At 40.4% G+C, this 24784-nt stretch overlaps 1 protein-coding gene across 2 annotated transcripts in view; it reads left to right on the top strand.

The window, feature by feature from the left end:
- The first annotated feature begins 254 nt into the window (after positions 1-254).
- srgap1a (SLIT-ROBO Rho GTPase activating protein 1a) overlaps positions 255-24784 on the top strand; it is a 143538-nt gene continuing 119008 nt past the window's right edge. The window contains exon 1 of one of the 2 annotated variants that reach the window (XM_069192058.1): positions 255-1086. In XM_069192058.1, the coding sequence (XP_069048159.1) occupies positions 1020-1086 (67 nt within the window). In that variant the 5' untranslated portion in view covers positions 255-1019. The remainder of the gene's footprint in view (positions 1087-24784) is intronic. The other variant, XM_069192060.1, reaches the window with a different exon arrangement.

Raw genomic sequence — 24784 nt, forward strand, 5'->3', positions numbered from 1 at the left:
AACAACATCTGGTAATATGTATTAATGTGTGTACAAAAGAACAATTATGAAGTGTAAACAGTATTGCGTCTTTCTTGGAGCCGGTGTCGTATCCAGTTCGGTTCAGCAAATTTGGTGCGCCTTTGTCTTTTAACTTGCGCTCCAGGGACCGTGCATTAAGGGGAGGGTTCATGGTTCATACTTTCTTCTACTGCTTTCTATTACGGGACAGGACACCCTTTCCAGGCAGAAGGGGAAAACACACTTTCAACACCACCGGGCGTCTGAATATTGGGAAAAGCGGTCCTGACTGACGGTCTTCCCCCCAAAAAAACATCGCCAGCTCGACTGGTTGGAGTTGTTGTCAATCGTGTCCACATTTCCGCTGTATGTGCCGGAGCGATCCCACCCATTTTCCAGTGACTCGGGGCAGCTGCGGTCTGTGTCTGGGAAGCAGTGTGAGGCTGGAAGAAGTGTGGAAGTGCTGGGAACAGGGCGCCGAGAGAGCTACACGGCGAATTTCGGCGTTGGTGTCATTTGTTTCTTTCCTCTGTCGAGTTGAAAAAACAACAACAACCGGGGCCTTCCCCACCTCCCCCTTTTTCTCTTTGCTAAGGATTGCTCTCAGCAAGGTCAATGCAATAATTTCAAAGGTTGAGAGCTCCGGGGTGGTTGTCATTTTTGTTCCTGCAGCCTGTTCTCAGATCTTGGCTAGCGGTGGACTCTGATTGTCTTGGAAACTGGATTTCAGTTCTGGCGATTTCTCTGATTCCTCCTAAAGAAAGATGGACTGTGACACGTCCTGTTCTCTTTTGTAACATAAACTTGGGAACTAACAGGAATTCTTTCTCTGGAGGTGTTAAATCGTGCCATTTTCTTGACTTGCACTTTTCCCCCCCCCCGATTTTCATTGTTAATGCGATAATCATATAACAAACCTGTAGGATGAAACGAGAAGTGTAAACCTACAGGACCCCGAAGATCTTTATTGACCACAGCGAACTTTAAAAAAAAAAAAACTACTCGGAAAGGGAGCCAAAATGTCAAATCCAGCAAGGTTCAAAAAGGATAAAGAGATAATAGCCGAGTATGAAACTCAAGTAAAAGGTAAGGTGGCGTTAATTTGGTATCGCTTTCTTTTGTGTCCGGCTGAAATACGGGTGAATGTTGTTACACTTAATAAAAAATATCCTTTGTTGTACTCTGAGGTTGTCTCTGACATGACACCAGAATACAAAAAAATATTTCTAGCTGTACGGACATGAAAAGGTAGACAAAACGTTTTTGTCTTTATATTCTAAGGGGACTGTGATGTGCTTTTGTATCGTGCCTTTGCAACAACCAAGACGATATTGCACTGTGGAAGTCGATACATTTTTATCTTCCTGTGCACAGAAGGTCTTCATTTCTAGTAGTAAGAATAAAGCTAATTTTGGGCTCCACTCCCCGCCTGCGATGGTAGCTACCATGTGCTGAATTCTGCTGGAATAGGTCTATTTTCTTTAGCTAATGCGTGCTACACGTTTCATTAAATTGTGAATGATATACAAGTTGGGTGCTTATTAAGGTCGTTTTCATGCCACCCTTTTGTCATCAATCGGCGCAAGCTACTGTAGCTAGCTTCTCGGACTTTAATGAGCATATCCAACATCTGGGTGTGAGGTACATTAAAATGAACGTGGCCATACAGCGTGATTTCCAGAGAGCTTTCTTGCTGGACTGTGTCTGCCTGACGTTTTACTGACTCAACTTAAGTTGTAAGAGGACTAAAGGCACCAGACTCTTGCCATAGTGTTAGGAATAAAGGCTTTGCATTGTGGAGCAGCGATGTCCGTTCAGGACACAGTTTATAGTAGTGCGCCCTAATGGAAGCGAAGAATGTTTTCTTTAGGTGCTGACAGATTTATAAACCTGGCAGGGGTCTTGATGCAGCGCTTCATTGTGAGGTTTTCATTGAAACACAGGGGGCTGCGCTACTTTTTAACCTTGTTTTTTTTTTGATAGGAGACTTTTAAAAGCAGGAGAAGCTTGTGCACACACCCCATCGAATGACTGCTGCCCAATTTATTTTAGTGTCTTTCGTTTTTTACTTTTCTCGATTGATATTATGGGTTTGCATTTCCAATAACCGACTTTGAAATGTTGGATTAAAATACCTGTTTTAAGGGGTCTAATGGTAAATTAGATTAATTAACACTTAACTCTCCAATTATCCGAGCCTCTCTTTACAATGTTTCCTAGTTAACACATTTTCAATAAGTGTTCAGCTTTAATAAGATTTGTCCCTGTCCTTAAAATCTAACCTTTAAGGTTCCTTCATATACGGTAATTGTGACTTTCGGGATGCTGAAATTGTTGGAACAAAGTTTGCTTTAAATTAACATACGAAGAAATTTTGTGCGTAACAGATTTAATAGAGGTCTGTTGTAGTGTTCATGAAAAAAACAGGATTGCATTAGAATGGTGGTTAGTTTCATTTTTTTTCTCGTTAACGAATACAACTTCTGAGCATCTCCATCTCGCACGTCAGAAAAGTCGTTTTTTTTTTTGAGGCGCTTGATTACCGACCACTGGATGCCGGAAAACGGGTATTTGTTGAATCGGTTAACTGTTTTCAAACTCGACAAACTCAAACTGTCGTTTTATGCTGACCTGAGAGATTTGTGCGTCCTGTCTCTGAAAAGCCCCCCCCCTCCTCTCGCCCCTCCGCCCTTGTTCTGTTCAGAGCGAACGGGACGGATTTTTCAATGAGAGCAAGCAATTGCTGCCCTGTCGTAACCATGGGGATTTGGCCGTCGTCCAGGAAGCTGAGCTTTACAGTTAGCATACTGAAACCTATCTCCTATTCATCTCTCCCAAGCGAAGCTGCAGAACGACACCAAGCATGGGCTAGCAAACAGCCACCAGAGCCTTTTCATTTTCGAAGAATTACCCGGTGGCGTGTTGGACAGCCGCGGTTCTCATTTGATAGGAATGCGAAGACCTAACTCGTTGTGATGACTAAGGGTTTTCCCTTGTACGAGCGGCGTGATGCAGAGTCATACTGTATGTGATTCACTGGGAACAGCTATTCTGGTTTGTCATGCAGCCCACGGTCCGGGTAATAACAAAATAACTTTGCAGTGCCGTACTATAGTTAGCTATGACTACGACGAGTTTTTCGTTATCAGACACGGGATGATTCGCCATTCTTCTCTACAGCTTCTCTACAGTGGGGAAAAAAATCAACTTACAGAATTATATTTAATGACCAGACAGTTTCAGGTCCGTGCAGCTGAGCTGACATAAGCGGAAAAAAATAGGTTAATCTTCATTAATCATTTTAAATAATTTTGGGAATCTGACATCATATAATAAGGGAAAATATGGTTGGGATATTTAATTCACATTCTTTTTGATTTTATTTGTTCTAACAAACATTGCATTGAAAGAAGCATATTACTTAAAACGGCAACAAATCCTTGAATTAATCAGGAATATGGCAGTATTTTCTCTAATATTTTGTTGATCAAACGTATCATACTGTAGATAAGTGAATTACGCTGATTAACTTTGACATAAACAGGGCGTTTACTAGTGAAAGTTACAGCCTAATCGTGCGTTTGAGGTCGCAGCTGGAAATAACACAAGCTATGCATCCGTTGCAGATGCTGTCTTGTGCGATTCTGTCCCATGCCTGTAGTAGAACCCAGACAAGACCGTGCCTGTTCGCTGGTCTCTGAGCCCTTGATGCCAGAAGTCATCTCAAGCTCACCCAGCAGATATTCAATGATACTGAAGTATGTGACCCACAGCATAACTTTCACACTCTAATTTAATGAGACAGCTGTTGGTTATTAATAATAATAATAATAATAATAATTAATAATGACCCTTACACTTGCAAAGCTCTTTTCTGGACACTCCACTCAAAGTGCTTTACAGGTAATGGTGACTCCCAACCACCACCACCACCAATGTGTAGCCCCATCTGGATGATGCGACAGCAGCCATAGTGCACCAGAACACTCACCACACACCAACTCTCAGTGGGGAGGAGAGCAGAGTAATGAAGCCAATTCATAGATGGGTATTATTAGGAGGCCATGATTGGTAAAGGCCTTGGGGATATTGGGGTTAATGCCCCTACTCTTTTAGAGAAATATCCTGGGATTTTTAATGACCACAGAGAGTCAGGACCTCGGTTTTATGTCTCATCCAAAGGACGGCGCCTGTTTACAGTATAGTGTCCCCGTCACTATACAGTGGCATTAGGACCCACACAGAGTGCGCGCTCCTTAGTGTTCCTATTAACACCTCTTCCAGCAGCAACCTTAGTTTTTCCCAGGAGGTCTCCCATCTAGGTACTGACCAGGCTCACACCCGTTGAGCTTCAGTAGGGCTGCCAGTTGGGAGCTGCAGGGTGATATACAGTAGCTGCTGACAAAAAGCAGCATGCAGATGTGTGTTTCTGAGTTGTAATGCTATCATGTCAGTTTGAGCAAGGAAGAACTTTTGTGACATCTTTGGACCTGATGGGTTTAGCTCAGCTCTGTACGGTCTGGCTCACTACAAGTGAAGTTCTGTAGGGACAAGACGCTCCGGCCTAGAATAATGCGCTTGGACCTCCTCATCGATTTAAGCGAGGTGCCATGCTTTGTGGTCTCCTTGGTCATGACCTGTCATTGATAGACTATGGTTGGCGGTGGTGTCTGGTCAGTTAGAGGTTACTGGCTGTGACATCAGATGACAGGAGACAACCATATGGTGACTTACAGGAGTCCAGCTTCCAACATTTTAAGGGCACAGACCTTGAAAAACAACCCATGTGATCTGTTTATCACCAGAACTGCCTTAAAGTTTCTAAAAACGTGATTATTTTTCAGGGCATAGTAGTTATTCTTTGTATTCTATCAACCCTCAAGTTTTAGTTTTTACTGTTAGCTCAATGTTACTGTAGTTGCATGAACTTTGTTGGTCACATTTGCCGTCATCGATATAATTTGGAAAAGGCATCTTTAGTCCGTTTTTATAACTGAGGTGACGGATTGCTTTTTACAATTGGGTGGATGTTTTTGTTAAGATACATGTCGGTAATAACTTCAATTTCGATCCTTTTCATCCTATTTTAATAACTGCCATTGTAGATGAAAGTTATCTTCTTTTTTACTAGGCAAATATTAAAATAATTATGTAGAAATTAAAGCTTCTGACTCGCTTTCTACTTTTACTCCTTTGTGTAGTCCATTGTTACTTAGAATAATGTTATGTAAAATTTTAAGTTCAATTTAGAAAATTGCATATTACGGTGTTATCTGGAAAACCAGACACCGTGTTTATACAGAAACTCGTACAGGAGTTTTGCTGACTAATGATTGTTACTTTAGTCTGAAAAAAGTTAACAAAAGTTCCATTATTCTTGGCATTTAGCTGTCATGATTATTGCCAGAAGATAATTAAAAATTATTGCCCACAGATATTAAGCAAATTCCATGCCGTAGTTTAACTTAATTGCTTAGCTCTGAAGGATCCATAATTTACATTTCGGTTCCATCCATTGAGAATGACTAATGTGCGTATTTGTTTTCTAAATGTTTGTGCTGTTTTCACATGCTGTTGATGCAGGTGTCTGCTGCTTTGGAAGAGGTACTAAAATTGAGCTTCAGGCAAAATAGTGAGAAACCTGAACCAGATTTCATTGGAATTAAACATTTTATTGGTGATGCAATAAGAAACAGTGCCTGGGATAACAGAAGAAAAGTTAGAAATGACAGGAGGCCATTCAGTGCACCTGACTGGTTTGGTAGTCAATACCTCATTAAGTAGTTCAAGCAGGTATGTGCGTCTGCATGCGTAGGCTGCAAAGGAACAAGTAAAGGTTTGTTCCGTGCTGAAAAGAGAAGAAATTAAATGCAACGTTTGGGCTGTGGAGCCTTCTTCAGGTGACATCAGCCTACTTCTGCTGCGACCCACTATGCCTTCCGCTAATTTTTTTTCCAGATCTCTTCATCATTCCTCCTCCTCCTCCTCCTCCTCCCTGGGCTCCTTGTCCCCTTCTCTCACCAAACCAGCATTCCATATCTTCACGGCGATCTGTTCCAAGGCCAGGCTTTCTACCCACCTCCTGTTCCTTTAATTCAATTGAATTCAATTGAATTTATTTTTATATAGCGCCTTTCACAACAAGCTTGCCCCAAGGCACTTAACAAAGCTGTGTGAGAGTTTGCACATTACACATGACATTACAATGCAGAAAGAGAAAAGGCCAGAAGACAATGGGGAAGAGGAACCAAAAACCCCTCTGTAAGGAGAAAAAAAAATCTCTAGGGGTCCAAGGTAAACTAGCATGCCCAGAGGGGTTGGGCGGCCAACAATATACAATTCTAAAAAAAAAAAAAGTACTAAATGTGGAGTATTAAGTCTTTACAGGTGTCGTCATTATAATATAATTCCAAAAGGATTTCGTCTGAAATTGCACACTTTTTCCTTTGACTCTGACACCACCCAGTGTAACACCCAGAGGCTTCTACAACTATTTTCAAGGAAACTACCGCTGTCTACCATTTTCTCCCTCAAACAACAGTTTACTCTTTCTGACAACAACATCAAAGGAGCCAAAGAAAGTTTACCCCGTACAGTTCCACAGTAGCTTATTAATTTAAGGATCTCATTTTGCTGTTTCTTGAAGGAAGCCGGGAGATTGGCTTCAGCAACATGGCTGAATAGCTGGATCCAGTCCTCACAACTCTTTGCTGTAAGAACTGCCTCCTGTCAGATCACTGATCACTACCCCTACGACTGACTCACCCTGATGTTTTTTTTCCTCTTCTCGCACTGCTTGTCTGAGTTGCTTTTTTAAAGTTGTACGTTATTCAACTTGTTGTTGTTGCTGCTGCTGTTCTGTGTTTCCTTAATGTCTTTGTATCGGAGCATACAGTACGTGTAAATAAATATTTTTATTGCACTTGTGCAGATGACAAATAAACTGACCTGATGTGTACTGGGTATTAAGTGTACTTCCACATGGTTACCATTTGTGTCCTCTGGTGCGTGTTTCACTGGACATTCTGAAGAAGTCCACTTCTAATCAAAAGTCTTATTGACTTTGTCAATGCCTTTTGAGAATTTTGACTACTGAATGGTTTCCTTCACAGTCTCCTCTGTTCAAGACTAGAAAGGTTCGGTTCTTTCAGCCTGTCAGTGTAGGAGCATGTCAGTATAGGGTGTGCAAGAGAACTGATTCTGAAAGTTTGAGCTCAGTTTTATCCATGCATTAGGGCAGTGATGTGTGTGTAATGCATGAGACACGAATGAAAAGCAAAGAAAGCAGAGGCTGAACTATCAGAGAGCAGCCACTCTTTCTGCTCCATGGGCTTGCTATTGGGAATTCGGACTGAAAGCCACTGAGTCTTCGGTTCAGAAATAGCACCTGTCCAGAGGCCATTAGGCACCTCCATATGTTGTATGTGTAAGTGTAATATGTGTTTTGTTTTTTTAAGCTGAGCTGCACTGCAGCCAATTCCAATCAACTTTGTTGACATGGCAATAAAGAATTGAATTAAATTAAATTAATTAACAGGAACAATATCATTTGTCACTGTTTGTACCTTCATCACATGCCAGGATTGTAGTTAGCACATTGTGCATAAATTTCACAAATGGGACTGATTAAGAAATGGAAATGTTCTCCTTTCTCCTTCTCCATTTCTGTCTCTTCTCTTTCTCTTGCTTCCTCTCTCTCTGTGCATATCTTTAATTAGTCATCTGCCGATGCCTGTTTTCGGACATCGTTAAATGCCATTCAACAAGTTCTTTCTCTGAAAAGTTCTTTAACAAAAGTTCGTATTGTTTTCTCAGAGGATGACCAACTATCACTTCAAAATTAGAAATCTGTATTTGTTTGCAACACACTTTTAAAATTAACATCGCATGGTAATGTGTTCTTTCTATAATTTCCCCAGACATTGTTTTGTGCCAACCTTTGACACAGCTTTCAGACTCCTCCAGAAGCTTGACAATTTGATTGAATATCGTAATTTTTTTTTCCCCCAAACTGACATTTTGAAATCATGTGTTTCAACATGAGGATTATGGGGGTTCATTAGCTAGCTTCATGAGCAAGGAGTAACATACTGTATTTGTATAAAGTTATTAAAGGTTGTTGGCAGGCATTGTGTAGCTGGCATTTCCCTTCTGAGTTTTGTAAATAAGACTTAATTGAAAGAACTTCATCTGAATAAAAAATCAATTATGGTTTGCATTGTTGTGGAGCTGAAAAAACAAAGTATATGATTTATGTGCTGTCTGTGATGAAGTATACTGCAAATGAACTGTTATGGTCATCTGTTTTGGGAATACAGTGACCTTTTTAGGATTTGATAAAGCAGAGTCACTCTTTGTTTCTAGGGCTGGAGCAAGCACGGTGTTATCTAATCTTAACAGCCAATGTGAAATTGCATTATTGGATTGTGATATACCGTGGATGCAAGTCACAGATGACCATAAATATATCTGAAAATACAGTGGCCTTTGTAACCTAATGATTGTTTGCGAATGGTGACTCAGGCTAAGGTGAGGTTACAGTACCTGTACCCCAGCACAAGTAATATGTCGGTGAAGCCGAAGGAAAAATGGATACTGCCTTTACTGTGTGAAGACTGTGCTGTCACAGTGAATGATGCTATACTCACAAGTGTGTCCATTAATATTCATGCCGAATACCTAAGCTTTAGTTGCACCAGCTATGGTGTTCGATGTTTCTAGAAATGGCAAGACAAAATTCTCAGATCATTAAACTACTGGTAGCTTATTGAGCAAGAGGCACTTAACTGTCTGTTCTCTTTGGTTAATTGTTGTAATGCAGTCCTAGTTTAATGAAGGGATCCAGATCAAAGTCCACTGGTCTTCAGCATGTAACTAATATGGTGAGGCTTTTGATATGTACTTTAATTTGCAGTCGTTATAACATCAAAAAAGATAATGCCTGTCCTTTTGTATGCGTATGACTTTGCTGAGTCCTCAGAAGATCCTTCTTGCTTATGGATTTCCAGTTACTCTCAGTCTTCAGGCCTGTTCTGTTTGATCTGTGGAACTAACTGCAGTCAAAACAATCTGTTTAGCAAGGTTTGGGCTGAGATATCATTAAATTGCACTGAGCTGCATTGATTTTCATAACTTGTTCTTGTACAATCACAAATACAAGAGTAATTTTTGCTAGTGTGAAAAGTGACAGCTCAGTTAGATGCCGTGTGTTCAAAACAAGCTTACCTTAAGCCACCTTTCCACCTTGCATGCTCAGGTTTTTGTATTTAAATGAATAAAAATACCAAAGATGTAATGCATTCATTTTTTCATCCGTACTGCTTCTGTGTTGTAGGAGCGCTAGTCTTTTTGTGAATGCCGAACGCCAAGCACACGTCACTGTGGCTCCTGCAAACACAAGCATACATTTTTTGCTCAGCATGTGTTCTCACACTTTTTGTCTCTTCACACTCGAGAGGAAACAAGTTGTGTAAACGGTGGTTTTAAGCTCCAACATTTTTACAGGGACCTCTCACATGCTACTCACCGTAACCAGTTAGAGCTGGCAAATTAATCATTGGTGTCACATTTCACAATAGATTAATAAAAGTAACCAAACCTACCGTCGCCAGTCTTTGTTTTGTTCGGTGTCAAAATGAATTTCAGTGCACGTCAAGCATGTAGAGTTCTCGAATTTGCTCTGGAAAAATGGATCTAATTGAGTTATTGTATCACATCATTCTGAGCTGTGCTGGATAAGAGAGTTGTGTGACGTTTCCAGACAGTGATGAAGTGATATTTGCTACCAGTTTTTGGTATTGAATGACAACTTCCATGGTGACGTTACAATGATAGATGTATTTTGATGTTTGCTATACAAGAGCTTCTTTTATATCAGTCGCTGTAGGCCATTTTTAACAAGTCAATAGAGAAGTCAATTTGAATGTCTTTTTTTATGGACAAATTCAGTTTTTTGTTGTATTTTCTTCTTAATTTTTTTTCCATTTGTGCCTTTCTGGAAAAAAGCAGTGACAACCAAAGACCCTTCCGAGTACTCTGGAATGATGGGAAGAGAGATTGCTTACGCTTTTATGTGCTGTATGTTTTACGTACATGTCGGTTTGTGCATGTTGGTGGGTGTTAGATAACTGTTTGGAGGTTGTTTTTTATGAAGAGGAAAAAAAATGAGTATATAACCAGGGATAGAAAAAAAAAACAAATGTTGTATTCATTCTGCATATGACAGATGTTTTTCAATGCTAAGGAGTTTTTAAGTCATCTGACCTTTAACCCTACACTTCTACCCTGGTTACATCAGCAGCTGTAGGAGCTCATAAACAGCATTCCATACTGATGTGAGTGGGTTTTTTTTTGTTGGGTTGTGAAAAGAGTTGTAAATGTGGACTGTTACTTACTCTGGTGTGTGTGGCCACAGGTTACTTCCCTATCTACAGTATTTAGAGAAGAGAGACATTTTCACAGCCCTTGGAGTCCCTTAGCTATAGCTAGGAAACTGTAAATTTAAAATCCAGATACCACATATGGCAAAATACTATTTGAAACAAGTCTGTAAAACCCAAAGGGTTCATTTTCCTGTGGGCTGCAGAATAGTTTTCTTTGCTGGCGAAGTTGATTACTTGGAACAGGTTACTGTAGTGTGGAGGTGAACACATTACCTTCATCTCCAGCTGTATAATGGTTTGTGCCCAAAGTCTAAAGCAAGTGGAGTTTTTTCAATGTGGTTAAAGTAATACAGTATGTGGTATTTGTATTTGTTATTCATTAACCCTGACCCTAACAGTTGTGTAATTGTAAGTTCCTACAGTGTTCAGCAACATTACTTGTGTTGCTGTGTAGCTCATTTATAACTTATCTTGAAAAGAGAAAGTAAACCTGCTTATTGATATTTAAAAATTGATATTATGTGCCGTGACTAGTCTTTTGATAAAAATAGATTATTTCCAACCATTTACACATTAATTTGTTGTTGGTTTGTTATGTTCAGATATGTTACTGTATGTTATAAGCATGTCAATACAAAGTAAAGTTTCTCTCCTGGATTAGGTTAAAAATACATAACAAATATTACAATTATAACAAATGATAACCTTGTAATATCAGGGCCCTGCTATAATGATGAATTCAAAAGCCATACATTAAATATAGCCACCTTGTTGTTCTTTATATTCTTTTAAATATTAGATGTCTGAACATCCCACATCATGACTCGCATCATGACTCTTCTGTTTAAACTTGACTTGTTTGGCAGTGATCAGGGTTAGGTGCAGTAAGATCCAGTTTTTCAATTCTAGTTCCATCTTTCCAACTCATCCCAATGAGTTGGGGGGAGGGGGAGCAAATTGCAGGTGGAGGTGCATGTGAAGTTGAAATTGGAATTGAAAAACAGGAACTGAGTACAATCCTGGCAGTGATACGTCTTTATTGGACAATCATTCCTCCTTGTGGGTAGTGGTTAAGGTCTATGCTTTTCAAGGTTGTTATTTGATTATTTATGAAAATGCAACTTTGTTTATTATAGACTTTCATAAAATGGTTTATTTGACAAACAGACATTTACAGACTTACCTTTGTGTAGCAAAAAAAAAATAGGAACTAATATTGCACGACACAGCCAAGGTGCAAAGAAATAATCAAATGACAGACAAATACAGAATCTTTTATGCTATAAAAAATAAAAACGAACTTTGCTGGGAAAACCATTAACTTTACAATGTTTCTGCATCATATTTGATAGGATTTTGAAGAAGCAGCTGTTTTTGTATAGCTGTCATCTAAGGCAGACATGTTTATACAAGTGGTATCACAACACGCTAAAAGGTTTATGAGAACCTATCGTAATATAATGCGTAATATAATGATTATGTGATGTGTGCAATTTCATGCTGGCTGCACAGGATACAGGGCTTGGCATAATTAGGACGTCTGGAAGCACAAGACTATCATAAACAGTTCTAGGAGATTGACTGCAAAGGAAAGACAAGGCAGCAGTAAGATACAGTACAGTATGACTTCTGGCTGGGTCCAAATTTGGGGTTTTAACAATTTCCTTAACAGGAAAAGCCAGGTGTAACCATTTAAAAATTGTTTTGCTTTTAATTAAATCATTTGGATTTTCTTTTTCCTTTACATATGTTTTTTTTGTCATGTTTTTCTATTAATAAGCACATAGAAAATACCTACATGAGTTTCAGTTTAAAGAGCTGGACATTATTGGAGTGTTTCCATGGTGTTTTGTGAACTTTTTTTCCCCCCCTTATAGAGAAATAAGTGCCATTTTAACTCGAGAACCTTTTTGGAGGTCAATTAAAAATACATGTTAACAAGCTAGTCGCGATTAAAATGTGCCTGAAAGTGAGATTTCATCTTCTCATTAACGCTTTTCTTTCTTTTCATTCAGCTGCAGTTTTTGCATCTGAAAGGTGAAAATGAACGTCGAACTAGTGGGAGCAGATTTTCATGTCAAAGAATGACATCACCTGGCACTGCCTATGTTTACTCAATTAAAAGTGCAAGGTGCCTTTTGAAGCTCCCACTTGAAAGTAGAGCAGCCCTCGATATTCTCACTTCATCCTTTAAAAAACCAAAAACTTGTTCTGACATTTTTGTCATTTCCTGATGATCTTTTCCCCAACTGCCAAAGCCCTTTCCATGTGTTCACTCTTTGGGGGTTCTTATAAAAATATCAGACCCAAAATATAATGTAATCCTCACACATCCCCTGCTCGGTCAGGTACAGCGACTCTGAGTCTGTTAATGACCTGGCCCTCTGATGTAAAGGCTCGTCTGCTTTTGTATTGAGATTTGCTGTGCTTAGCGTGAGTTAGCACCCTTGGTGGTGTATTGGTGGGAGCTATTGGCAGTACCATCTGTGGCTCTTCAGTGGTTTCTCAGTTTAATAAACTGAGCGGAGTTCACGCAGAGCCTGTCTCCTGCTGTGCTTTTCATTTGGCCATCAAAGCTTCATGAAAGGGGTGTGTGTTTGTATGTGGGGTAGGTCAGGCATTCTTGCCCTGATCCTAAAGCTAAACAGTGATATTGTCACTCAGCGCCATTGTTTTGGGAGACAGATGAAAGAGCAAAAGAGAACTATTGTGTGAAACTCTCTTTCTAATTCTGGCTAATATTATTTAACCAATTTTTACCTAAAGGCACACTACAAGTATATCCTTGTATGTACATTGCTTGCCGGATCACCTGCTCACGCGTTATTAGAATTGTAGTTTTTTTAGTGACAGGCCTTGGTGTTGCCACTAGGAATGTCATTTTACAAATTGGACAGGAACAACCAGCAACAAGACTGAATGATAAGTGATATTAGATATGTAGCGTTAATGAAACTAGGCCAATCTGCTGAACTGGCAATGTTTTGCATACTGACAGTGATTAATTGCCATAGGCTTGGTGAGAGGATGCAGGCCCTGCAAATCAAGTGAGAACTTGTCACTCAACATCCATCCCAAGTTTTCTGAAATACCGTAGGATCTCAGGACAACACATTATAGTGGCATTGCAGGTCATGGAAACTCAGTTGGCGAGTGAGTGAGCATCCCTGATTTAATTAAACTGATGCTTATCATTCACTATTTAACTATAACGTTGCTTGGTTTAAACTGCACAGCATGCATATACAGTAAGGACTCTTCCAGGCAAAGAGAACATATTTACATTGAACATGTGTTTACATTTAAATTTCTCTTTTTTTCTTAAACGATGTGGCCCTTTGACTTTTAGTTTACATTTTATTATCTGTTCTAGTGACCTCTGTCTTGGTTATTGTGTTGCCCCATGTCAGGGTTCCCAAGAAGGTTCATTTGATGCATTTCCATCAATTCACTTGACGTCCTTCTAGATTTTTAAGCTTGTTCATCAGTTCATCGTTTAAAGTAAACGATGGTGATTTAGGGTGAACCAACTTGTCTTGAAAATGGGGGTAATGATGTCATCCCTCAAAGACTGAGACAAGTAAATGGCTTTTTTTAAGTGCTTTTAGCTAAAAGGGTGTTGTCCCTGACTACTGAATAACTTGCTTTTATTAGTGGGTGATACTGTTTGGGAAGAAAACACTGCCTCTTTGTTGTAGTCAAGGATGAGTTAAAATGCAAATCCTGTTACCAAACTTGGGTGTGTTTGTGGTGACATACAGCAAGTTAAACAGACATTTGTAGCAGATTGAGCCTCAGTTTATCATACCAGTCAGCTAAGCATAAGAGCTTCTATTTACCACAGGATCCTTATTACATAATGGCTTTAAACTGCATTTGTTTTATGTCCCTGTTTATTTATGCTCTACAAACTGTTTTCTTAAGCTTTATAATGGAACTGAGGTGTCAACAGAAAACACCAATACTGCTATTGGTTACTCTTCAGTGATGAGCTTGCAGTGACATTACTGTACACAAACTCTAAGGAACATTACCTTTGGTATTACTGCAATTAAAATAGAGCCAAAACTCAATTCGGATTCTTAAAAGAAAAGGTTGAGTGTAGGAGACCAAGCCATGTCATTACAGAAAGTGGACCAAGTGGAAAGTTAGCCATACAAGCACATTTTGGTGAGAAATATGTGTCTTTTATGTCTTTTGTGGAAATTCTGGAAGGACTACTTTGACTATTTTGCAATTGTGCATTGCTCTGCTCGCAACGAGCTGTAACTTCAGTGATAATTTCTGTGAAGTCATTTCAGTTACATTAATGTAAGTAAAGTGCAAGTGCTTAGCTCTGAAGCTCGCCGTTCTGGATGGGTCTCAGGTGGTTAAACATACCATTTCATGTCCCTGTCTCACCATGAGCTAACCATTACTGTCATGATTGTTCTAGCTCTGCTATTGGCATTATATTATTTGTTAATGTTATGTTAGTTAATGCATTGCAGTTGTCACGATCGCAAACCCCTCCTCTTAAGGGCGCTCCAGCCCTTCCTCGTTTGCCTCATTCCCCGCACCTGTTCCTTGTTCCTACCCCGTTTCAGTTCACCCTTAAAAGCCAGACGCTCACTTCACTCGAGGCCCTGCATTGGTTTCCATATCGTGCGAGCCCGGGACCTGGGTGCGCCTGGCTCCGTTATGTTTTTCTATGCCTGTTCCCGTTGCCCCTGCCGGTTCCGACCCGGTTCCAGTTTTTAATCCCTTGTTTTGGATGGATCACCTGGCCATGGACTTTTGCCCCGTTTTTGGATTCGCCTTTGGACATATCCTTTGCATTGTTTGCCTCGGCCACACCTTCCCCAAACACCAGCGCACCAAGGACACGCCCCCTGTCTTCATTCCCGTCTCCTGCATGACTTTTCCCCCCTTGTTTTCTCACTCATCCCTGGATTGTGTCGTCTGCATAGGGTCCGGAAAGAACTGTTCGTGACAGCATTGTAATATAGTTGGAGAAAATCTGCTGATTACCATTTATTTTTTTAATTTTATCCGGGATGCTCTACACTTAGGGCTAAAATCTTGGCCAGTGAGGTAAAGATGTTTTTGCCAGCATTGAGGCTGTCTTTTTGTCCATAATATGTGAATTTTGAATTTGGCAGGGGGACCATTTTCCATTGAAAGTGTATTCGAGCGTGGTTACAGTAGGCCTTAATGAAACAGACTTCAGATCTATAATAATCATCCCTATTATTACTTTTTCGAAGTTATTACATTAAGATTGTCTTTCATCATGGTGAATTTTTATTCACATGTTGTGGTTGTTATAAGCAGTTTAGGGTTGCAAGACGTTTATGGACCATTATGGAAGGACCTCTAAATGAGACAGAGCTTTTATTATTTCCAGTGTATGTATGGCTTTTAGCTGCATCAATATTTTACTTGTCTGTATACCTCTAAAAGAAAAATGCCTGGCATTAATGTTTTAGAAATGTGATCTCCTCAGGATTAATGGTTATTTTTTGGTGACTGCATTTTATCATTGTTCTCATTACTGTCTCATTATGGAACAAATTCCCAGACAAAGCAGTGGGGAATCCTTATTTTTTTTCTTTCTGATGGAAATAGTTCTGGCTTGTACCTTGTCACCTGTGCTAGTTTGCACTGCCTGAGGCTCCAGCGGTGTTTTCCTTGCTGGATTCGGGTCTGCATCTTTACTGGCACAAAAAAAAAAATCTCACTACTGTTGTGCATTTTTGTGTACGACTTGCATTCTGATACTGTACATCCGTTCATGTTCCCTCCCAGTTCTAATTTGATTAAAAACTTAGACCTAAATGGACTGTTATTTAGGAAAGTGAACATTTGGCAGACAAGGCAAGCTAGGAGGACAGTTATACAGTATTTTTTTCTGGCATGTTTCATCATTTGTGCATTTCACTGTGTTCATAAATCCACAATTTGAGCTTAACTTACCGGGGAGACCTCTTTCATTCATCTTAAGAATTTATGAAAACGTATCAGTCGAGGGTGGGTTTTTTACATATTGGGATGATCCAGGATGTGCCTGTCCAGTCTGCCAAATTATGAGAAAGGAGCAGATTTTCACATAAATGCAGTGCAATTCATTCCTTCAAATTTTTAGATGTTTGAAGTCAGATGTAGCTTTGTAGCTCACATTTCCAGGGTCCTGGGTTTGATTTTGGTTTGTGGCTTCATTACAGCCACACCTTTCGCTTAGTGCCATGTGCACAATCCTGAAGGGCTAGTGTAACTGGAAGGCTACTGGTGACAATAGAAGTGATTGAAGAAGGAAACCCAAATTATCCAAAAGTGATGCAACAATATTCGTCAGGACAATATTATGCACAGTAGCACAGATTGGTCTCAATGGGTGATTGATGAGCTGTTTGCAAAGCTTCGCTTGGAAGGAAGCAAAACAGAAAGTCTGGTATGGGGAACAAGCCATGGGATGATCAAACCTGGAGAAAGCTTTACAGATGAATCCGGTTCTCACCTAATTGTCAATAATCAATGGCAGGTGTTTCAATGGTGGACTGGTATAATACCAACAACAGCAGCCATCGTAAGGTAAGCGAGTGGATTGATAAAAACTGTGGTGCTGTATCTCAGCCAAGCATGTCAGACACCCGCATAAACTTTGAGTGCAAATAGATACAGGCATTCCGATCCACATCCACATACTCTGGGCGGAGCGGTGGCTCTGTGGCTAAGGATCTGCGCCTGTGGATGGAAGGTTGCTGGTTCAAGTCCCGTGGCTGGCAGAGGAATCCTACTCCATTGGGCTCCTGAGCAAGGCCCTTAACCCCACCTGCTCCAGGGGTGCTGTACAATGGCTGACCCTGCGCTCTGACCCCAAGTTTCTCTTTCTCTATCTGTGTGTCTCATGGAGAGCAAGCTGGAGACAAATTCTCCAGCAATAAAAAGACAAATTCCTAATGCAAGAAATTGTTTAGGCCTAATAAAGTGATCTTATCTCTTATCTTTTCCCTGACGAATGTATTTCATTGGGCACTCAGCAGTCACCATTACAGTGATCTCATCCATACACTGCAAACCTGTTTGGAATGTAAGGAGACTGGTGAAACTACTTATAGATAAATGGCAACCAGACATCTTGGCTGAATTGTGGAAAGAGTTACAAGATTTTTAATGTCAAGTCCACATTGATTACCTCTGTGGATGCACGTAAACTAGATGTTAAACACACTTTTATATTTTCTTCCATAACGAATGTTAGAAATCGCATTGATAAATATGTGCTATTACTGTATATATCTGCTTTGTCATAACTATCGGTTACTTAACTATCTGTTTACTTTACCATCTAGGAAGTTTACTGAAATTTTGACACTGCATTTTGATGGTTTCACAACCAGTTTTAATCTGTGGATGAATCACATTGTATGTAGCTCAGAATTATTGTTTTAGTTGCTGTCTTAATCGTAATGGAGCGTCTGCAAGCTTCAGAGCTGGGCTTGCTCAAAACGTGGTATTCCTGTATTTTAAATATGTTACACTGACTGTGAGTGTAGTAAGTGTGGTGAATACAATTGTAGTTTTGATGTGTAAGGATATGCAGTAATTGGTATTAGTTATTATATTGCAAATTTAGAATCTAGTTATTTTCTCCTTTTCAGCGCTCCACTTTGAACTATTAAATGCTGTCAACATGAGCATCACAGATTGTTCTGCACTGACAATGAAGACCTAGGCATGCAAGCATGCCCTATATGACTGACCGCAATTCTGAATTGGGCAGGGCTGAGTTCTCCTTGGATGACAGAACTCACAGTAATGCTATCCAATCCCTGTCTTTACCAGCAGTCAGGCAATCTTGCACCACTCTGGGGACCTACAGTATACTGTAATACGCTGTTTCAGCATAAGGTACTTTTTTGTGTTATTGTAAAAACGTCTGGTGTGGAGATCGGAATGTGATACAAATCCGTGGTGGGATGATTGCATTATTAATTTATCGATTGTAATGTCCTTAACAGCAGTTCAGTTGCGAGTGTATATAATAAGCAGCAGCCAGAAACCCAACCTGGGATGGCTGGTATGCAGGGAAAGAAATCTGAAATCCAGCATTTTAATTTTAATTAGAGCAATGTAAGCTCACTGAAGACAGTCCTAGAGCCTTCTATGCAGCCTGGGTATGTTTCCCTGATAGGGGGCTCAGCCTGAATTTTACCCAGGAATTCAGTCTGCATTCCGGTCAAAGACAATTATTTAATGTCTGGCTCTGAACCCTATGGTCCTGAGCGGCACATACAATAAAGGTCGAAGGCTTGTTTGACTGCTGTGCTTGGGGGCTGTTTTTCCACCCATTTCCAGATTCGACTCAAGCGCTGGAAAAGGGAGACATCCAGTCAGTCTACGAGTGGGTTCTCCGTTGACCGTTTGACCCTTTGCCTAGATGACTTAGACTGTGTATCACAGCACAGCTGACAAAAGGCCTTCTTTTGAAGGTGGGTGCGTTTCCTTAAATTGTGTGAAGAGGTCGGCTAAGATGGAGTCCAGTGAATGAAATGTCAGCAACTCCACTATTTCCACTTCGTCTGTCTTAAACCTCATTGATTGTGCTTGTGCTTTTTTAAGTAAAGCTTACAGTAAGTTAAGATGAAATTGCACACTTCTTCTTTTGTCTTTACAATGTAGCTTTCTGTGATAGGTTTCTTCTTTTATCATATAGGGGTCTCTATTAGGAACTTGAGTGGGATATGTATTGTTCTGCATATTTTATTTCGGTTTTGCTTATCAGTATGGAATTAAGACCTGAAACTATCCTTGAAGAGAATCAGACTGCTGAATCTTAAGATACATTCACTGCTGTGTGACATGCAGAAAAAAAAGTATCATTGATCAAATACAGATATAAGTATTGCGTTCACCAAAAATGTTCCACCTTGGTCACGCATGAGCCAAAGTGGTTGTTGAACAGCCCCCATATTTTCAGTAAGAGATGTTGCTTTTTGAGATAACGCTACTTCTTTTGTATGAACACAAGATTTGCTTTTAATAAGCAGTAACTGAGTCTAGGTGGAATTCAGAAGAAACGTCAAACTGTTAACTACCCTGTTCAAGCCTTTTGTTTCTTGAGATGAGAAGACATACAGGATATATAAACGAATGGAATATATCACACCCTTTACCAGGCCTGTAGACAGGCTGAAGGTGTATTGGTGACCTTCAGCCCTGGAGAGCTGACTGTAACGGGCAGAGCCTTTGTGTGCCAGCTACTGCATGACTTTGAATGTTGTCTGGACACAGCAATGAATTATTTACTCCTTCCCTGAGTCTGGGTGATGTCAGGGTTGAAATAAAATGAAATAATTAATCTGGACTTTTCTCTATGTAAAATATATGTCCCCTTATTTTTTTAATTTATCTAACTGCAGTCGATATTAATCTGGTCTTATAAAAATGAACCAAATTCTTTCTGCTTTTTGTTTGTTATGTTTTCACATTACGGTGATGTAATATAGTGCTTTTTGTGCAGAGACCAATAGTGTATAGCTGTTTTATTCTGATATTGCAGTGCAAATGTTTGTTTGTTTTTTCAATTAAAATTGCAGCTGCAGTCCAATTTCATTTTATACTAAGCATGAGATACCGGTCTAAATTCTACTTATAGATACATTGGACATTAAAAGTACGCTCACGTAGTTTTTACTTCAGCTAATAATTTGGGTTGCACCAAATTCTTTCTGCTTTTGTATTCGTCATATTTTCACATTACAATAATGTAACATAGTGCTCTTTGTGCAGCGACCTACGGTGTATAGCTGTGTTGTTTTGTCCTTATATTGTGGTACAATTTCTTTTTAATTAGAAAACATACAGCTGTACAGTAGTTCAACCTGATTTGATACTAACCTGGAGATACTGATCTAAATTGTACATGCAAATCTCACTTTCATTTCTCACTGAATTGAGAGCCCTTGTGTTAGATAGCCCAGAAACAGGTGGTGGAAAGTTCAGAGAGTGGATCAAAATGTAGGGAAAAGAGCAGTACCCCTCCGTACGTGGCGTCCGAAAACACGAAAGCCAAGGTGTGTTGTATTTTTTTTAAATGAAACAAAGCTTTTTTTCCTTTCTTTCAACACATTCTTTTGTAACCATCCCCTCCCCCAGGTCAATGACTACAGCACAGCTGTGAGTCCTTTTTCATCATCAGTGCCTCGGAATACAAGGTTCCCTGCGCGAAGAGCTCACATTCTTCCTTAATGTATTCCTTAGGGCATGGAGGTGCAACCGTAGCAACGAAAGTGCGATTTGTCCTTTGTTTCACCGAGTTTTTTTTTTCAGATTAGTTCTGGCGTCCTTATAATATCGAAGGAGATAGTTCTTGGACGTCCTGCCGGCCTTTTTATCTGATTGAGTGTCTGCGTCACGAATGCAAATGAGTCCACATGAAAGTATATCTAGGGAGTCGATCCTTTCCTTCCTGACATTCCTACGTGAATAGCGATGCTGCGGTGAGGCGCGCGTTTCATCGAAAAATGGCAGCAGTGTGTATTATGGCGAGGGGGAGTGCCATCATGAACAATAAACACTTTTTTCTGAACCTGTTAATTAAAAATTGGCTGGGCTTCCTTAGAGAAATTGACTAAAAGAAAGACCATCTTTGATTTGCGATTCAGGTTATGTCTGTGATCTGTAAATGATGTATATGCCGACGTTCCTTATCTTGGTCCTGGGCGCTGAACACCTGCTGGTTCTTAGTGCAGCTGAGATCTTGAGTTAAGTGCACACCAGCATTGTTGCTTGGTTGGAAAGTTAGCAAGGTTTTGTTTTGTTCTTCTACTCAGAGACTGAAGGTCTTATAAGCCAATATTAAAAGGGAACCACTGTCAAACACCAGGATTTGCACCTTTTGTGTATTGTAACAAATATGCCCCTGTGCATAACAGGGATGTTGGCTGCCCAAGCTGAGGAAGTTGTCTGTAGCTCAGCTGGCAAGACCCCTGTTGAACGACGCTGGAGACCCGGGTTCGAGCCCATGTGGTGGGGGGGACGAACTGGGGCGGGAGCGGCGAGGGCACAAGCCCTAGAACCCGAATCCGTTACAGTGTATTTATTTCCAGCTATTAAATGATGTTAATCCTGTGATGGACAGGCATCCAGTCCAGGGTCTGTCCTGCATTGTGCCCGTTGCTAGCCAGGATAGGCTCCAGCTCCCCTGCAACCCTTAATTGGATGGTGGTTAGGAAATAAATGAATTAATGAAATGATATTAATGTTACCACTGAGGCAAAATATATTTGAAAATGAGCAGTGCCTCTTGGTTGAAAGTTGACTAAGCCTGCAAAATGGCGGACTTCACTTTGCTGTCTGCAGTACAAAACAGAAGAAAACTTACTAAAACAGCTGCACTGAATGCTACAAATGGGAAATGTGGATTTTCTTGCAATGGAACCTAAATCCTTTTCCAGTATAATGAACAGAGGTACCTGTACAGCCTGTATAGTAGTATGTGTTCTCTTGTTCTTTTCAATGTCTCATATTTTCCTCCATTTTAAATGGAGTAGTCTTAGTATATTTTTTGGAAAAAAAAACAGACAGTTCCATTGCATTTATGGATTCATATTTCAAATCAATACAATATATTTGCTAGCCATGCAAATTATGTTGTACAGTATGTAATCGGGCTCATCAGTCTGAAGTGTGAAGAATGTCATACAATTCCTTTGAGAGCTGACTGGAACTGCTGCAGTGGTCGCCAAAAAGTGAGAATCGGCCCTCCTCTCTGGGCGAATTTTATTTTATGTTCTCGGCGGAAGTGGAATATGTCATGCGAGGGCTGCTGTATTCCTACTGTGCTATGAAATGACTTCTGCTGATCTGCAGAGCAGAGGAGGGTGGCTTTGTTTTAAAAGGTCCCTTTGTGGTACTGTATGTGGCAAGATGATGTCCTTTTTTTATTCCTTTTAGAAAAACAAATTGCTGTTGACTAAAGTGTCAGTGCAGGTTTCAACTGATCCCATTTCGGCAGTCTTCACTGGCTGTGATCTTCACTGCACGGGAGCTTTGTCTGAGAGATTTGCCACAGTGCTCCACCTTCAGCGAGACCGACTCTCGAACATGAGCGCGTTCACTTTAAAATGCCGGGGGGGCAGCACTGCCAGCTCCTGTACGGACAGATCCAAGACCTTTGTAACCCGATGCACCGTCTTAGCCACTGTTCCATGAAGCTGGAGACAGCTGCTGATGCAGCCCCTCTCCCCCACAACCATTGATCTCAGCCCCTGTAATTTACAAGCCACGTGGTTATTGACTGTATCTACCGTACCGGGAGCCATAAATAGCCTTTGAGACGGAAGAGCCATTGAGCACAGAGGGGAAAAAAAGGATTGGAGCCCAGCCATTGGAGTTAACAGGATGTTGCTTTCTTACCAAAGTATTAGCTTGCGCTGTAATTACCAGGGATACTTGGGGCTGCTGGAGTGCCTCCTCACCATCAGAGAACATGTGGCGTGTAGGGAGGAGGGGAGCTGATCATGACAAAGTACTGTGGCCCAGAGGGACAGCCTGCAAGGCACTTCATGCTCCTGTTATTCGGTTTCATAGCAGATGCCTTGTGAGGAATCAATACTGGCTGCCCTGAACAAGGGAGATGGGGAAGAGGAAGGGAAGGGATGGGGAGGGGGGATTGGTCTGGAATGTGTGAAATCTGAGAATATAGCACCCCCAGGATATCATTTATGGGTTTAAATTATACAGCAAAAGGCAACAATATAGCTTTTGACTAAAGTTCAAAAGGGCAGGGATGAAAAGCTTGTAATGTATACCTTAATGAATGGTGAGGCTACTGTACCAGCAGTATACTGCAGGATAAATTAGGGCACTTTTGGCTGTTTCTTTTGAAACGATCAGAATTACGTTGGATACTAATGTTATTAAAAGGTGTTTTTTTTTCTGGTTTACCCGACTGTTGAGTGTTAGGAAAAATATGAAGTTGGATTTTGTATAGAAATGCCCTTTTTTTAAAAAAAAATGGAATCAGAAACCGTTTTGGAAAAGAAGCTAATCCTCAACCAGCTTCTTGTGCAGGCACGAGCAAAGGTGATTTTTCACAGCTGTTAGCGCCGTTTTTACAGAGTGCAACAGCGAGGTATTAGGGCCCCTTAATGAGATTGATTTCATTTTGAACTCTTCTCAAGCCATTTTCACGTCAGGAGTATTTGGCCATAGTCATGTGAATGATGCCATGTGGGAAGATTGCGTCATTAATAATTAAATTATAGCCAAGCTGTTGGTTCCCATTAGGTCAGAAAACATATTACTGTTTTAACTGCTAATTATGTAATCAGAATGCACTTGTATTTGGTAACTGAATTGTACTTTTCTTCAAGTCTTGTATATTGTAAAAATGTTTGATTTCCATCGAAAGGACCAAAGTAGAACGACCAATGACAAATGTTTTTTTAAAATAACTTTTTATGTTCCATTGTAATGGTTAAAAGTTAACTGCAGTAACTGTAATACGTTTAGATAAACGTATTTTAAACATGATTGTTACAATCTATTTTTTATTTTAAATATGAATCCTATACTGAATTATTTTTCTTTCTACATTTTCTTTTTTCTGAGGGGCACTTTAGAGATCTAAATAATAATAATAACAACAACATCACTTTATTAACCCTTTACAATTTCTTGCATTAGGAATTATCTTTTCGCAAACCCCAGCTTGCACTCCAAGAGACACACAGACAGGGAGAAAGCCTGGGGTCAGAGCACAGGGTCTGCCATAGTACAGCGCCCCTGGAGCAGTTGGGGTTAAGGGCCTTGCTCAGGAGCCCAACGGAGTAGGATTCCTCTGCCGGCTGCAGGATTTTTGAACCGGCAACCTTCCAGCCACAGGCGCAGATCCTTAGCCACAGAGCCACTGCTCCGCCCCAGTCTTCTTATGGACCAGTAAATCCATATTATACAGTAGACAGGTCTTGGGCGTGTTATGCATCACTGGCTTCTTAAGAAGAAACATCTAAATTTATGATTCAGGAAACTCAAAACAAACTGAGGATGTTGCACAACACCAGCATTCTGTAGCTTTGGTCTTGGGAGTGTTGCGGTCTAGTAGGTTTTATGGTGTCTTACCTGCCTTAGACATGGCTCAATTAAGAAATAATTGCTAATAAAATTAGCATCATTGGACAGATTGAGAAGTCCAGATCTGAACACTGAACAAGAACATTGCACCCCGCTCGTTCCAAGTAATATCCCATTTCTGAATGCTGGTCGTCTTGAGTGAAACAGAGACAAAGACTTATCCTTTTTTTTTCCCCGTCATCAAAGCCTACCTCCTTCAGACTTCAAAGACTGTTGGTTTCTTTAGAAATAACACTTCCCCCATCCCACCTCTCCCCTCCTTCATCAGTGTCCTCTCATGCTGT

The sequence above is a fragment of the Lepisosteus oculatus genome, chromosome 7, assembly GCF_040954835.1.
Source record: "Lepisosteus oculatus isolate fLepOcu1 chromosome 7, fLepOcu1.hap2, whole genome shotgun sequence".
NCBI lineage: Eukaryota > Metazoa > Chordata > Actinopteri > Semionotiformes > Lepisosteidae > Lepisosteus > Lepisosteus oculatus.